The sequence below is a fragment of the Cebus imitator genome, unplaced genomic scaffold (genome assembly GCF_001604975.1).
Source record: "Cebus imitator isolate Cc_AM_T3 unplaced genomic scaffold, Cebus_imitator-1.0 Scaffold179, whole genome shotgun sequence".
In the NCBI taxonomy this organism is placed as follows: Eukaryota; Metazoa; Chordata; class Mammalia; order Primates; family Cebidae; genus Cebus; species Cebus imitator.
Genome location: NW_016107494.1, coordinates 917,184 through 929,858, shown reverse-complemented (window position 1 = coordinate 929,858; position 12,675 = coordinate 917,184). Strand labels below are relative to the sequence as shown.

The 12,675-nt window shown below is 43.3% G+C and overlaps 1 protein-coding gene across 1 annotated transcript; it reads right to left on the bottom strand.

The window, feature by feature from the left end:
* Positions 1-230: 230 nt before the first annotated feature.
* Positions 231-12,357, bottom strand: ZNF695 (zinc finger protein 695). The gene is made up of 4 exons (XM_017545354.2): positions 11,946-12,357; positions 5,396-5,475; positions 1,397-1,523; positions 231-866 (listed from the first exon to the last, which is right to left on the bottom strand). The coding sequence occupies exons 2-4, from the start codon at positions 5,408-5,410 to the stop codon at positions 757-759; spliced, it is 252 nt and encodes an 83-aa protein (XP_017400843.1). The 5' UTR covers positions 5,411-5,475; positions 11,946-12,357; the 3' UTR covers positions 231-756.
* Between the last annotated feature and the right edge of the window lie 318 nt (positions 12,358-12,675).

Here is a 12,675-nt window from a genome sequence, read left to right as displayed (position 1 = left end):
TCACCGCAACCTCCGCCTCCTGGGTTCAGGCAATTCTCCTGCCTCAACCTCCTGAGTAGCTGGGATTACAGGCATGCGCCACCATGCCCAGCTAATTATTTTGTATTTTTAGGAGAGACGGGGTTTCACCATGTTGACCAGGATGGTCTTGATCTCTTGACATCGTGATCCACCCACCTCGGCCTCCCAAAGTGCTGGGATTACAGGCTTGAGCCACCGCGCCCGGCAAGTTTCTTATATTTAGGGAGATGTCTAGTGTTCTCATAAAAATCACTGAGTATACATTTCTATAGAATGACATTTAAAACCTCTATAGAGTGGGAAAATCACAAAGTAGAAAATATATAATATCTGTACTGGTGTTCCTAGGATTCCAAGCCAAATCCCACTACTCTCACACATCTTAGACATAGTGCAAAAAGGGAACTTAAAAATAGGTTAACAAAGAACTTCTAAAAAATACAGATATTCCTGTGTCCCCAAAGCAATGGAAGAACAAGCAGATCACACAGTCTGTTATAAGCTGTGAAGAGGACTTTGACTCTCACTGTAATCTTGAAGAAAGATCACTGAAGAAAAGTAGAGCCCTGAAAGAATTTAAGAGAGTGGGACAGAGGCATTCCTATGTAAGAGCAAGGGAAAGAAACTCAGGCTTCTCAGAAACCATGTTCATTGGAGCAGAGCTTCCAAAACCACATTTTAAGGTCTGGCTTCCTCCCTGATCTCTGAATCGCTCATCTGTATCACACATTTAATTTACTCCCACTTACCTGGTTGTTTGGCTACTGTCTCACGTTTCTTCACACTCCACGGCTCATTCCTTTGCTCTAGACAGGTGATCAGGTCTGGCTTAGAGATAGCAATACCTGTTTTATTTTTTAAAAAAAGGACCTGTTTTATTTTTTAAAAAGTAGCATGACTCTTGCTTGGATTCTCCAATTACCAACCTAGTGCTGTGTTCACTAGAGAAACAAGGACGTAACTGAAGATTCTAGAAAATAAATCACAAAGTACTGTTTCTTGACAGAGCCTTTAGAATATTTAGAAAGTATTTTAAATTTATGAGTCCCTCGCTTCACCACCTAATAGTACTGAATCAAAAATCGGTGGTGGCCACTAGGTTTTTTAGGGTGTGGGCAACATTATTTTATGACACTAAATTACTGGAATTATCACTAATCTAGAGTATGTGCATCACTTCAAGAAAGGAAGGTTAATGTCAAGATAAAATACCTTGAAGATTATTTTTTTCTATACCAACAAATCCCTAAATTTTCCTTGAAAGCAGAAATCTGAAACTCATTCATGTAAAGCAGAAATTCCCCAAAATATTCTACAGTGAAGGAAATAAAATCCTTCGTGTAAAACAGAAATTATGAAATGACATCATCCTCACCCAGGGAGACCAGATTTCTGTAGTTTTCTAACATCACATCCCTATACAGATTCTGCTGAGCAGGGTTCAGATAGCTCCACTCTTCAGGAGAGAATTCTATGGCCACATCCCTGAATATCAACAGTCCCTGGAAAAAAGAAAACACATACTTATCAAGTGTCCATGGTTAGAGTTCTTAATTTGATTCCAGGCACAAAGAGAGACAGACAGAATTGGTTCTTACTTACAGAAGAGACTGAAATGATCAAATAATTGTAAACACAGAAATGTTCTCTAATGTATTCTCTAACTCCTAAAGGATGGCATAAGATGCACATAACCAGTATCGATGATCTACTTTTGTGAATACAGCATAAAATTAAGGGCATCAACACAGGCATATATATTTTTTTCCCGCTATATTTATATCACACAGGATAAGTCGTAAATATTTCTCATATGTAGAAGTCATGATTCATCAGAAAGTACCCCTCAAATTTTAATGTGTACACAATAAACTAGAGATCTTCTGAAAATGCAGGTTCTGATTCAGAGGACCTAGGGTGAAGCCTGAGTTTCTCAATTTCTAGTGAGCTATACAGTGATGCCAATGTCTGGCCCAAGGAAAATATTTTTTCCAACATACAGGAAGTGGGAGAGCCTGTGTTTGTTTCAGTTTCAGTTTATCTAATCAGTAAACAAACATGAGAGCCTTCATTTTTCAAAGCAAGCTACAAACAAGGAGAATCTAAAAAAGAAAGAGCTTCCTAATTAAATGTGATTGATGGCTTATACACATCAGTCAGTAAATCTCCCCAAGGTACTAAATAATAATGAGAAAAATAACTCTACAGTGGAAAAATCTGATCAACTGTAATAGGATAAATTGATATCAACGTTCACACACAGGAGGACACAAAATCACCGCTCTAATATTATTGGCCACAAAAATTGTAAATTATAATCCGAATCTAATCATGTAGCAACATCCGGTTTTTTTCTTTTGTTTTTTGAGACAGAGCCTTGCTCTGTTGCCCAGGTTGTAGTGCAGTGGTGCAATCTCCACTCACTGCAACCTCTGCCTCCTTGGTTCAAGTGATTCTCCCACCTCAGTCTCCCTGGTTCAAGTGATTCTCCCACCTCAGTCTCCCAAGTAGCTAGGATTACAGGTGTGTGCCACCATGCCCAGCTAATTTTTGCATTTTTGGTAGAGATGGGGTTTCGCCATGTTAGGAAGGCTGGTCTTGAACTCCTGACCTCAAGTGATCTGCCCACCTCGGCTTCCCAAAGTGCTGGGATTACAGGTGTGAACCATAGTGCCTGGCCAGAAACATCAGTTTTATGCAAAGTTCAACTGATAGATATTTCCCAGGTTCTTTAATCTCTAACAGTGTATTTCTTTTTTTTTTTTTTTTTGAGACGGAGTTTCACTCTTGTTACCCAGGCTGGAGTGCAATGGCACGATCTCGGCTCACTTCAACCTCCGCCTCCTGGGTTCAGGCAATTCTCCTGCCTCAACCTCCTGAGTAGCTGGGATTACAGGCACGCGCCACTTAACAATCTATTTTAATCAATACTAACAACTTCAATGGCAAACTAAAACTCTATTTCTACACAGCTCCACTCCTCTGCTTTATGATATTGATATCACAATTATATCTGTATTTATTTTATTACCATTAACAAGGACTTATTATTATGTTTATTCAATTGCTTCTAAATCTTATAAAAAATAAATAGTGAAATTATATACCAAAATCTTGACGTTGGGCATTATATTTTGCTGATGTATTTATCTTTACCAGAGATCTTTATATTCTTATATGATGACGATGAGTTATTTTCTTGCATCCTTTCATTTTGCTCTATAGAACTCTCTCTCTCTAGCTTTTCTTATAGGGCAGGTTTAGTGCAACAAACTGCCTCAGGTTTTTTTTTTTTGTCTTGAAATATTTTACTTTCAGTCTCATTTTTGAAGGACAGTTTTACCAGCTATTAAAATTTTGAGTGACAGGTTTTTTTTTTAATTAATAACTTTAGACATACCACCTGTCTGCTTTGCAGCCTCCAGTGTTTCTCCTGGACACTCCACTGATAATTTTAACAAAGAGCTGTTGTTTGTGACAAATATTTTCTCGTTTTGTTTTGTTTTCATTTTTATTTGTTTGATGTTGTTTTTAAGATTCACTTCTTGGCTTTGACTTTTGCCAGTGTGACTATATCTTATTGTGGGTCTCTATGCATTTATCATACTTGGACTTCATTAAGCTTTTTGGATTTGTAGATACACGTTTTTAAAAAATCAAATTTGGCAAATTTCTTTATTTTTAAAAATACTCTTTTTTTTCTTATTCTATGACACCTATAATGGGTATAGTGGTCTGTTAAATGATACCCCTTAAATCTCTTACTCTCTGTTCGCTTTTCTTTATTCTTTTAAACACTTTATTGTCTTCTAGCTCAATAATTTCAAACGGCCTATCTTCCAGGCAGCTGTTTTTTTTTTTTTTTTGGTAGCAATAATAAAATTTTCAGTTGTGTTATTTAACTTTTTATCTCTAGAATTTGTTTGGTTTACCTTTATATTAATATTTTCTATTTGTTGATATTCTCATTTTGTTCTATGTATCACCCAATTTCCTTTAGTTATTTTTCTGTTTTATTCCTTTAACTTTTTGGGCATATTTAGTACAGTTATTATTTGTGCTCCTTCGTGAATAACCTCTAAAAATTCATAATTTTTCTTCAAATGGATTGTGATTTTTTGAAAACTGAGCATTTGAAAAAACAGCTACCTCTCCCAGTCTTTGAAGATTGGCTCTGTGCCAAGGCAATTCTCTATTTATTAACTGTGCACTTTAAGCGTTGGGATTAGCCTTAGGTAAAGGCTTTGGGTCTTCTCAGGTCTTTTAGAGCATGAATTTTTCCTGGGTTATTGTGTGGCTTTTCTGTTTTCCCATATATGTGGCTACTTTTGAATGTCTTAATGTCCTGAAGAGTCCCATTCCAAATTTTCTTGACTGCTTTACTTAACTGGAGTATTTTTATGATTGTAGGGAGACAAACTTGCTAGCCTGCTGATGACCTGGTGAATCTAGCTTAAGTAAGTTTATCCTTACTTCCCCCAATACCTCTACAAACATATGAATCCAAAGGATATGGGATTTCTTTTCTTTAGTGCCATTTACACTGTGTTCAGTTTTGCTCAGCTCAAGCTCTCCTCTTTTTGGTCTGACAAGTTTCAGTGGTACCATGTACTATCCCTATTGTTGTTGTTGTTGTTGTTTTTTTTACCTTGTATCATGAGTCACTTGTGGTGGTTTTTTTTTTTTTTTTTNCCCAGCTAATGTTTTGTATTTTTAGTAGAGACGGGGTTTCACCATGTTGACCAGGATGGTCTCGATCTGCTGACCTCGTGATCCACCCGCCTCGGCCTCCCAAAGTGCGGGGATTACAGGCTTGAGCCACCGCGCCCGGCAACAGTGTATTTCAAAAGTGTTTTAGTATCCTAAACAGGAGTGTCTTCTAATTATTCTCTTTTCAGAACTTTAAGTTATTCCAGGCAATTAATGCCATCCTCTTTAAATGTCCCTTAATTCTGTTCTGCATAGAGCTGACAGAGCATGTGGATGAAATCTAAACAGTACATAGTCCCCTTCTTCACTGATGCCCCAAGACCCAACCCCAACCCAGTGGGAATCTTGGACATCAACACTTTTCCATGTTGATCTGTCACAGAACATTTTTAATACTGCCCATCATACATTGATGGTAAGATTTGGTCATGACATGTAAGAAGCCTGGATGGAGGGAATGGAGAGAAGATTCTGGTGTATAGGAGTAAGGATTTTACAGAGCTCCTTGATTAACAATCTTAAGAAAAAAAAAAAGGGGGAAAGTAGTTGGAAAAAACGTATTAAGCAGGCACATCAGAGTACAGAAATAAAGGTTTGCAAGTTCTCAACACATGACATTCCAAAAGAATAAGAGGATACATCCCCTGATCCCGGACACATTCACCTGAGAACCAGCCATTTCTTCCTCTTCTTCCTTCTTCTCTGGGATTCCTTCTCAGGTGAGATTATCTGGACAAATCACACCTGCATTTGAGAATATGCCTTTAAAGGTGTCAGCACAACCTTTTCACCTGCAACCAATACACCTACAGGCAGAAGGTCCTGAAGCACAGAGGAGGGCACACTCCCTTATTCTTTGTCACAGAAGGGAGAAAAAATGAGCTCCCACACAAAGACCAAAAATTTCCTGCCTTCAGGTGATCTCCCCTGCCATGAACTCCCACAATTAAGGAAATATGGACCTTGGTGACCTACCCCTACCAAACCCAAGTAGAACAGGTCCTCTGACCTCCTTTTGGAACTAAAGTCCCGTGACTATATCTGGGAGCCCTCAAGCTTGACTCTGATCTCACCTTAGAATCATGGCGGGGGGGCACTTATTTAAAACAACAATGATGCCTCCATCCAGACCACAGACAAGATCTTTGGAGAAGGCATGCATGATGGTAGTTCTCTAAACTGGCCATGTGATTCTAACTGGAAGCCTGGGCTGAGAACTACACAGCTGAGCACTGTCTCTCAGGCTTCAATGTACATAGAAATAATTTGGTATTCTAATTTGATATTCCAGGCCCCACTCTAAGTAATGTTTCTGCAGGTGTGAAAGGGGTCTGTAAATTGGCTTCTTTATCAAGTCTTCTGATACTGTTCCCCTTGGACTCCTTATCAGCAGCACTCAGCTAGAGAAGGCAAGCACAGCACAGAGTTCCTTCCAACACTGATATCACAACACAAATGCTTCTGACTGCAAGTGAGGACCACCAATGGCCATCTTGAAAAAATAGCATTCTCTGCTGAACCTTTAACGTTTACTATAGTCTAGAGAAGGCAGCAAAGTCTGAGCAAGTCTGCACTGGGAAAACAACATGGACACGTGCATTAATGCAATGTTTATGGAACACCCACTACATGCTCAGAAGTATGTTACAGAGGACGGTGCTGAAAACATAAGTGAGGTAATTCCTCTGACACCCAGGGAGGTGGGCACCAAGTGTTCCATAATCCCCAGGGTTTACATGAAGGACCCAGCTTTTATTTTCCTGTTTCTCCATCACTGATTTTTAGGAAAAAAAATGTAGAGAGTCATTTTTTTTTCTAGAGACGGAATCTGCTCTGCCACCCAGGCTGGACTGCAGTGGTGTGATCTTGGCTCTCTGCAACCTCTGCCTCTGGGTTCAAGCGATTCTCCTGCCTCAGTCTCCAGAGTAGCTGGGATTACAGGTACCTGCCACCATGCCCGGCTAATTTTTTATATTTTTAGTAGAGATTGGGGTTTCACTGTGTTGGCCAGGCTGGTCTTGAACTCCTGACCTTGTGATCCACCTGCCTCAGCCTCCCAAAGGGCTGGGATTACAAGGGTAAGCGGCCATGCCCGGCCAGAGCAGCAGATTATTAACCCAGAGGAGGTATCACCTGTCCCTAATTGGCTAAATCTTGAGTCAGAGCAAGGACAATAGTGCTTCCATATCAACTTTATAGATGAGTGTGGCTGTGACCATGGCTCTGCACATTTTGTGGCCCTAAGCTTCCACTGCTGAGGTTCTTGTTTACATTTACAGATTCTGTCACCAGGCACTTGTTATACCAGGAGCTTCTCACGCAACTCTAACAGGTCCCCGGATTTGGAAAACTCAAAGGGTGCCACTCTGAAAATGGGGCTTTAAGGCATCTATGTTGGCCAGGCACAGTGGCTCATGCCTGTAATCCCAGCACTTGGAAGGCCAAGGTGAGAACAGCATGAAGCCAGGAGTTGGAGACTATCCAGGGCAACATAAGTGAGAGCTCATCTCTACACAAAATAAAAAATAAAATTTGCCAGGTGGGGGGGTTTATCCCTGTAGTTCTCGCTGTTGAGGAGGGAGGATCACTTGAGCTCAGCAGTTTGAGGCTGCAGTAAGCTATAAATGTGCCATTGCACTCTGGCCTGAATGAAAAGAGCGAAACCATATCTCAACAAATAAAGTTAACAAAAGCTTTAAAAAAGGGGAGAAGAGCAAAATTTATTCTCTTATTTTCTGTTGGGGAATTAAACCTCTTATTTCTAGCTCCTTTCAGTAGAAAGAGCTCCTTTCATACTTGGGGTGTACAGACACCTGCAGGGAGAGGCTCCCCAGGAAGAACTAACTGGGCTTCAATGACCTACCACAGCCAAGTCAAGTTCAAATATCCATGCAAGTTCAAATATCCATGGTCTTGAACTCATGGCTACTTGAATTTCAGTAGGTCTGGATTCCGGTACTTGAGGGGGAGCCCTGGACAAATTGTGCATATCAAAGAGGGTTTGTGGGAAAGAAAAAGCAGAGAAGTGCTATCATGTGCCCATGTTAAGTACTCAGTACAAGGTTAGTAAAGAAGCGGTTTGTGCTACAGATACTGGCCCAAGTGGGGTATGCTCCAGCTCATTCTTGTGTCCATGGAGGCAGATGAGATTACGGCCACAGAGTCCAAAAGCCGGGTGGGGGTGGGCTGGAGGGACCAGGTTGCTGGGGTGGGGATAGGCCAGGAGTCTTCTAGGCACCCATGTGGGTTTTTTATGGAAAACTCTCAAAGCAAAGGTGTCGTGATGGGACTCCTGAGGGTGACGCCTTGTCCTGGAAGGGACATGGCCATGTCAGTACCTAGTGGGTATGTTTACAAGTAGGTGAAAATCATGTAGTGGCAGCAGAGTGAAGAGAGGGGTGTGTCCGCAGAAGTCTTTGCTTCTAAGTCCTCTCTGACCCTGAGAGGAGAACTGGAATCAGAGGAGAATGTGCAACATGCATGCAGGAGAACAGAACCTCCCATTCCTGAGACACCCTGAGATGCCTCCAGCCCAGGCCACTGTGACGTGTTTTTTCTGACATCAAATGTGTGGAGTTGCTGAACACCAACAGGGTGTCCAACAACTCAATTCTGACACCACCCAAAGTTGACACAGACCCCACAGGTTCAGGACTCAGTCCCACAACACTCCCACCACTGCAGAGGCCAGTCACATGTCCCCGGGGCCCACCAATGCTTCTGGGCTACTGCCTATATATCAGAAACTCCCAGAGCCAGGCACGGTGGCTCACACCTATAATGCCAGCACTTTGGGAGACCGCGGTGGGCAGATCACCTGAGGTCAGGAGTTTGAGACCAGTCTGGCCAACCTGGAGAAACCCAGTCTCTTTAAAAAAAAAAAAAAAAAAAAAAAGAAACTCCCACCACCCTCTCCTCAAGTTCAATAATTTGATAGTGCTAGTCACAGAACTCAGGAAAACAATGTACTTATGCTTACCAGTTTATTATAAAAGATAACAACTCAGGAACAGTGAAATGGAAGAGCTGAATATGGCAAGTGAAATTGGTGGGGTGAATAGCTGTGATTAATGAAATCCTTCGGCTCTGTGTCCAAGAACAGCTTAATAAAAAGCAACACTTGCCTCATTATAACCTAGATGATGCTCCCTCTTATACCTGCCACAAAGCCAGGCACAGATAATTCCCATTTTTTCCCTATAACCAGTCAACAATTTTGTCTTTAGTTGTTAGAACAAAATACTTACTAACCAAACTGCTTAAGATTCTCTCCTTTCTCCCAGGCCCCTGGATTTGTGCCACCCTATGCTTGAGCTAACACAGAACTCCTATTTATGACCCTCCTAAGAACAGGCCACTTTGGGAGTAAAACTTTTTCTCATCAGGATCTGATTTGCCACCCTGCATCTGGTCCTCTCACTCTCACCTTTTACTCAGGGTTGTTCCTCCGTATGAAAGAAAGCCCTTGTCTGCCTAAGCTTTGAGATCCTGGAAGGTACCACAGCTGGTGCTTTCCCTCTGTTGTAACACTCCTTTAGAATTAAGTAACTTCTTACCTAAATGTGAATTTGTTTTATTTGACAAAGTCTAGAAACAGCCCCAGAACAGTAACAATTCCATCCTCAGAAAGAGCCTCCTGACTTCACTTCCATTCCCACCCAACAGCACCCACTTGTGGATCCCAGCTCTCCAGGGCTCTATAGCTCTTCACCACATCAAGGGCTCCTTTCATGCTGGGGTGTGTAGACTGGGACACCTGCAGGAGAGGCTCCCCAGCAAGAACTAACTGGGCCTTCAATGACCTTCTTTTGCAGGCTCAAGATTGGCCTTAACTTAAAGTCACTGGGCTCAGACTTCTGTTTTCCAGTCAGGATTATTCACTTAGTTTTTATGAGAAAATGCCCAGTGTTTGAAGAATCCAGCAAAACCACTCAAACACAGTGTTTACCTATGAGAATAAAATTATAAGGCACTTATATTTTATACCTCAATAGAGAGAAGTGTCTATTAGTTTCAGACAATAAACTCATCAAATTATTTCCATAATTCAAATCACTTAGTAAACACACATATGAACATATCTAGGAGATGCCAAGTCCCATCCTCTAAAATTCAATATTAAACTCACACATCTAAATAACAGAGATATCAACTCCAAATTCTCCACCCTTTAAAAAAGAGGAACTAATATTTTGACAAATCAGTGTAATTTACCAATTAATCTACTACATTTATTTTGTGGAAATGTATTCATTTCCTACAGCCACACTGGAAGAGAGATTTTCCCTATCACTTTCCCTGGTAGCATTCCCACAGCTAAGCCCTGGGATTCTGTTTACAATCACCCTCCAAAAAAGAACAGGCCTGACAAGCTTACTACACTCACTCTAGCGAAGAAAAAGGTAAATCAGTGAATATTTGACTATATATTGAATGTCTTTTCTGAAATCCACCTCTTAAACATTTTCTTACTTTTGAAGCTCTACTGTTAAAATGCTATAGACAGTTAATAAAAAAAAAACTAAGGTTGAATTAAGTGAAAAAAGTTTTCAAGGTGTAAAACCCACGAAGTGGCAATGCTGACTGGTGCACAGACAAATTTGACTCAAGTGCCAAGTCAGGCCATCCTATCACTTGGGACGTTCTTCTGTTTCCCCACTGCCCACTGACTGCGCAATGCTTGCCCTCCCTGCTTGCCCAGGAGCCACTACATTGTGTCCCACTGTGTGCCCCAAGAGGTTTGGCTTTGCAGATTCTTGCACCACCTCACTGGAGTGGGTTTTCCTTGTCCTTTGGAACAGTTTTTTCCCCTTCACAAGTCTGAGAGGATCCAGATGTCAGAAATCATATCTGTCTTTTCCTCTCAATATCGGCATCCAACTGGCTGACCAGCAGTGTGTCTCCAAGGAACAGAGAAGCTGGAGTTGGGTGAAGACAATCTTAACTTCCTTGGGTGGGCTTTGTAAACTAAGGGTAGAACGAGATTTCTCTCAGCCCCAGGGCATCCAGCTGCTCCCTTAAGAGGCTCCACCTCCGTCACTGAGGTTGTCCTCTGGGAGGAAAGGAACAAGAGGTTAATATCCACTAAACATTCCCTGAGACAGGACTGCTGGGGGCACCCTGGGTCACACCTAGACAATAATGAAACCCAGGCACAGAAAAAGACTGAAGGGTGTCTGGGGACACACTACCTTGTAACATTTCCAAAGCGGAACCTCAAACCAAAGACATTCTGATAAGGTGTCTGTGCCTGGGGACGATAAAAGGCACAAAAATTTTTTTTAAAAGCAGAGTGTCAGGAGATTCTTCTCTGTTCACATAAAATGTCTCCAAACAGAAAACAGATGTCTAAAAAAAGTGCCATCCAATGCTGTGTGAAAAAGTGATTAAAATGCTGTGTGTGAAATGTACAATAAAGGACAAAGAGGCTGGGAGGACAGGATGGTGAATGTGAGGCCCTGCCTGCCTGCTTGCCACACATCTGGATACGCAGTGGAAACCAGCCCCCTCCGGAGTGTTTAAAGTCATTAACTAGCAGTCACTAGTCAGATGAAGCAGCACTAGTGCCATGGGTTCCTAAGGAAAGGAATCTAACTCAAACACACGTCTTGTAAATTACCACCTTAGGGGAAAACAATATTCAGGCTGGACCAACCACAAACCTCCAACGAACCTCTCCTTACAGAACCAGGAAGTTTCCACCTGGACAGCCCCAGTGAAGCGACCACCTGACTGCACCCGGTTCCGAACGCGGTTCGCGTCCCCACGCACCTCACGAAGCCGTTGCTCTGGACACCCGCAAACCCCAGCTGGGCGCTCTGCACGGATGAACAGTTCCTTGCTCAAATAAACTCTAACATTTAAACCGCGGCTCCCTTTACATGTTTACCAGGGAAAAGGAGGGCCTGGGACCCGCAGCGCCCCCACCAAGTGGCTCCCCCGTCGCCACCGCGCAGCCGCGAGCGCTCGGCTGCGGGCGAGGGCCCCGGCCGGGCGGAAGTCGCGCGCTGAAGCGGACCGGACGCCGGGTGCGGGTGGCGGCCCAGCCCACATCACGTCCCGCGGCCAGGAGAAGCCGGGCGCCGCGCGGGTCCGGCGGGGTATCGGGTCCGCAGACTCCGGAGGGACACGTGGGGAGGCCTGGGGCCGTCCGGCCAGTTCCAGCCGTTTCCCTCAGCCCCGCCCCCACCTCGGGACCCCGGGCATATACCCACCATTTCCCCGCTTCCCGGCTGTCCAGGCCTCTTAGCTATGGATCTCCTGATACCTGCAGGACACAGGGCAAGAGCTGCGGCGGTCACCTGCGCGTCCCCGAGCAGAGCACGCGGAGCACAGAAGACGACCGCCGCGGACTAGGCGAGACGAAGGCCCCGCCACATCCCGGAAGCCGCGCCCTTCTGTCCGGCTGCGCGCCTGATTGGACCGTTCACGTCAGCGTCCCTGATTGGATAGGGCTCCAGTCCCCGCCCCCTCAGGCCCTGAGTGACGGAGGGTGTGATCAGACGCTGGGCTGACGGCGACAAAGTAACAGGTTCTTGGCTGCAGCCTTTCCATGCAGGGCTTTCTCGTTGCCCTGGGCCTCGCCCAGCCCAGGGACTATTTTCCTTTAACGTTTGTATAAGGTTATATTCATTGATAAACAATATATATATATGTTATTCGCAAATGAAAACAATATAGTGGCAAGGACTTTAACACTTTAGACTTTGGGACCTTTCTGGCCTCTGGTAATTTGATCAGGCAGCCTGAAATTTCATAAAGGAGACAATCCTTTAAGAAATAAAATGTAAGCCACGAGTGAATTTTAAATTTCCTAGTAGCCACCTTTAAAACATTAAAAATAAGGCCGAGCGAGGTGGCTCAAGCCTGTAATCCCAGCACTTTGGGAGGCCGAGGCGGGCGGATCTCGAGGTCAAGAGATCAAGACCATCCTGGTCAACATGG